Source organism: Nicotiana attenuata, unplaced genomic scaffold (genome assembly GCF_001879085.1).
Source record: "Nicotiana attenuata strain UT unplaced genomic scaffold, NIATTr2, whole genome shotgun sequence".
Lineage (NCBI taxonomy): Eukaryota > Viridiplantae > Streptophyta > Magnoliopsida > Solanales > Solanaceae > Nicotiana > Nicotiana attenuata.
In genome coordinates this window covers 37080-39434 of record NW_017675840.1, presented here as the reverse complement: position 1 = coordinate 39434, position 2355 = coordinate 37080, and the positions used below count along the sequence as shown (strand labels likewise).

At 36.9% G+C, this 2355-nt stretch overlaps 1 protein-coding gene across 1 annotated transcript; it reads left to right on the top strand.

Moving 5' to 3' along the window:
* The first annotated feature begins 390 nt into the window (after window positions 1-390).
* LOC109220502 (protein STRICTOSIDINE SYNTHASE-LIKE 10-like) lies at window positions 391-1562 on the top strand. The gene has a single exon (XM_019384970.1). The coding sequence runs from the start codon at window positions 495-497 to the stop codon at window positions 1506-1508; it is 1014 nt and encodes a 337-aa protein (XP_019240515.1). The 5' UTR covers window positions 391-494; the 3' UTR covers window positions 1509-1562.
* Window positions 1563-2355: the final 793 nt, after the last annotated feature.

The following is a 2355-nucleotide window of genomic DNA, read 5'->3' as shown; positions in this document are numbered from 1 at the left end:
CTTACTGTAAATAAAAATGTACCTTATTTAGGGTTTCCTTGTTTTAAAAAGGGCACCACAATCATTTGTCACATCGTCTAATCATTGACAAAGAATAAACTATCTTACTTTTTCGGGCTCATTGTTCATCAGAATTGTCTTTCTTTTTATTGTCTTATATTATTGTTCTTGGTCCATCTCGAGGTCACTGAGCTCGAGGTCGATACATTTCTACTTCATACTTCTTGATTATCAATTGGTATTGAATTAAACCACATATCTTTAAAACCACAAATGAAATTTAATTGTTACTCGTATTTCGAGGTAAACAACTACTTTGTTTGTTCTCTGCCTAACTATTTATGTCACACTCTGGGACGACATTGAGGTCCATGTGTGAAGTCAGTCTGCTCTTAATACAAACCAAACTCAAACGTCGTATAAAAAGATGAGAACTTCAACATAACCTCACACCATTATTTCTAACTTGTAACCAAAAGACAGTAGCACTCCACATGAATGCTTCAAAGCTACTGTTGAGTGCTACAACAGCACTTACACTTATTTCAGTAATTTTAGCCTTCAACTCCGAAAATATGTTGAAACAACCTCCAATACCAAGCACCCAAAATCTCCTCCCAAAAGCTGAGATAATACAACTGAAAGGAGCAGTTGGACCAGAGAGCATTGCTTTCGATCCAAATGGAGAAGGCCCTTATACAGGAGTTGCCGATGGCCGTATTCTTAAGTGGCAAGAACAAGCTCAAACGTGGGCTAATTTTGCAGTCACCTCTTCTGAAAGAAAAAATTGTTCTCGGCCATCTGCTCCTGAAATGGAACATATATGTGGAAGGCCATTGGGTTTAAGATTTGACAAGAAAACAGGTGACCTATATATTGCTGATGCTTATTTAGGACTCCAAGTTGTTGGACCAAAAGGAGGATTAGCTACCCCCCTAGTCCAAGAATTTGAAGGCAAGCCATTGATTTTCACAAATGACATGGATATTGATGATCAGAATAATGTAATTTACTTCACGGATTCAAGCACAAAGTACCAGCGCAGGCAATATTTTGCTGCATTTGTAAGTGGAGATACAACAGGCAGGCTTATGAAATATGATAAATCAACCAAAAAAGTAACAGTTTTATTAAGAGGCCTTGCTTTTTCAAATGGTGTAGCGTTGAACAAAGACCGATCTTTTGTGTTAGTAGCTGAAACTGCAAATTGTAGAATAATAAGGTATTGGATTAAAGGCCAATACGCGGGGCGACACGACATATTTGCAGATGTACCAGGATTTCCAGACAACATTAGAATAAATTCGAGAGGAGAAATCTGGGTTGCTTTGAATGCTAAAACATCTGCTACTGCAATCAAGCTAAGCGCCGAGGGACAAATGTTGGAAGTTTTGGAAGATGAGCAAGGCAAGACGTTGAGGTATATCAGTCAAGTTGAGGAAAAACATGGCAAGTTGTGGTTTGGTTCTGTTATGATGCCATTTCTAGGAGTTTATGGATTATCTTGAAGTTTATAAGTGAAGAATATGTTTCCATTCTCTTGGATATAATTTTTTGTCTTACTGGAATGTTTGTTCAATCTATAATTGTTTAAGAATATTTCATTGCCATACGTTAAGGGACAACATTAATAAATAAATACAAAAAAAAAGGGCAGCCGGTACACTAAAGCTCTCGCTATGTGGGAGGCGGAGCCAGGATTTCAAGCTTATGGATTCAGGATTATAAACCTTTTAAGTTACTGGGCTCTAAATTAATAATTTGCACGTATTTAATGTAAATTGTAAGACAAATACATGATTTGAACCAAAGCTACAGGATTCGGCCGAACTCGTAGCCGACACTAAGGCTCTGCCACTGTACGCAACCTTACCCTGCATTTCTGCAAGAAGTTGTTTCCACGGTTTGAACCTGTGACCTCCTGGTTACATAGCAGCAAATTTACCAATTACGTCAACTAATAATGACAATAAAACAACAGCTTATAAGTAAAAAAAGAAAAGGGGCAGCCCAATGCACAAGGCATCTCACATTTACGCAACGTAATGCAACAATTAGTTGGTGCTTTTACGGCTCGAACCTGTCCCGTAGCCTATACGGAAATAATTTTATCATTGCTTCAGGCTTAAAAATTAAAATTTTGAGACCACCAAAAAAAACGTTAAACTCGTGGGATTCTTTGTGTCATTGAGAATATGAAAAGTTTATAGATTTCGATAAAAAAAAAAATACGAGGTTAATTAAAAGTTGTACATTTTGATAGTGATTTAGATTCTGAGAGAGAAGACACTGATAAAGACAAATATTTTATGGATTGCAGATGATATGAGTGCACTTGCAAATTCAGTTTTTAAC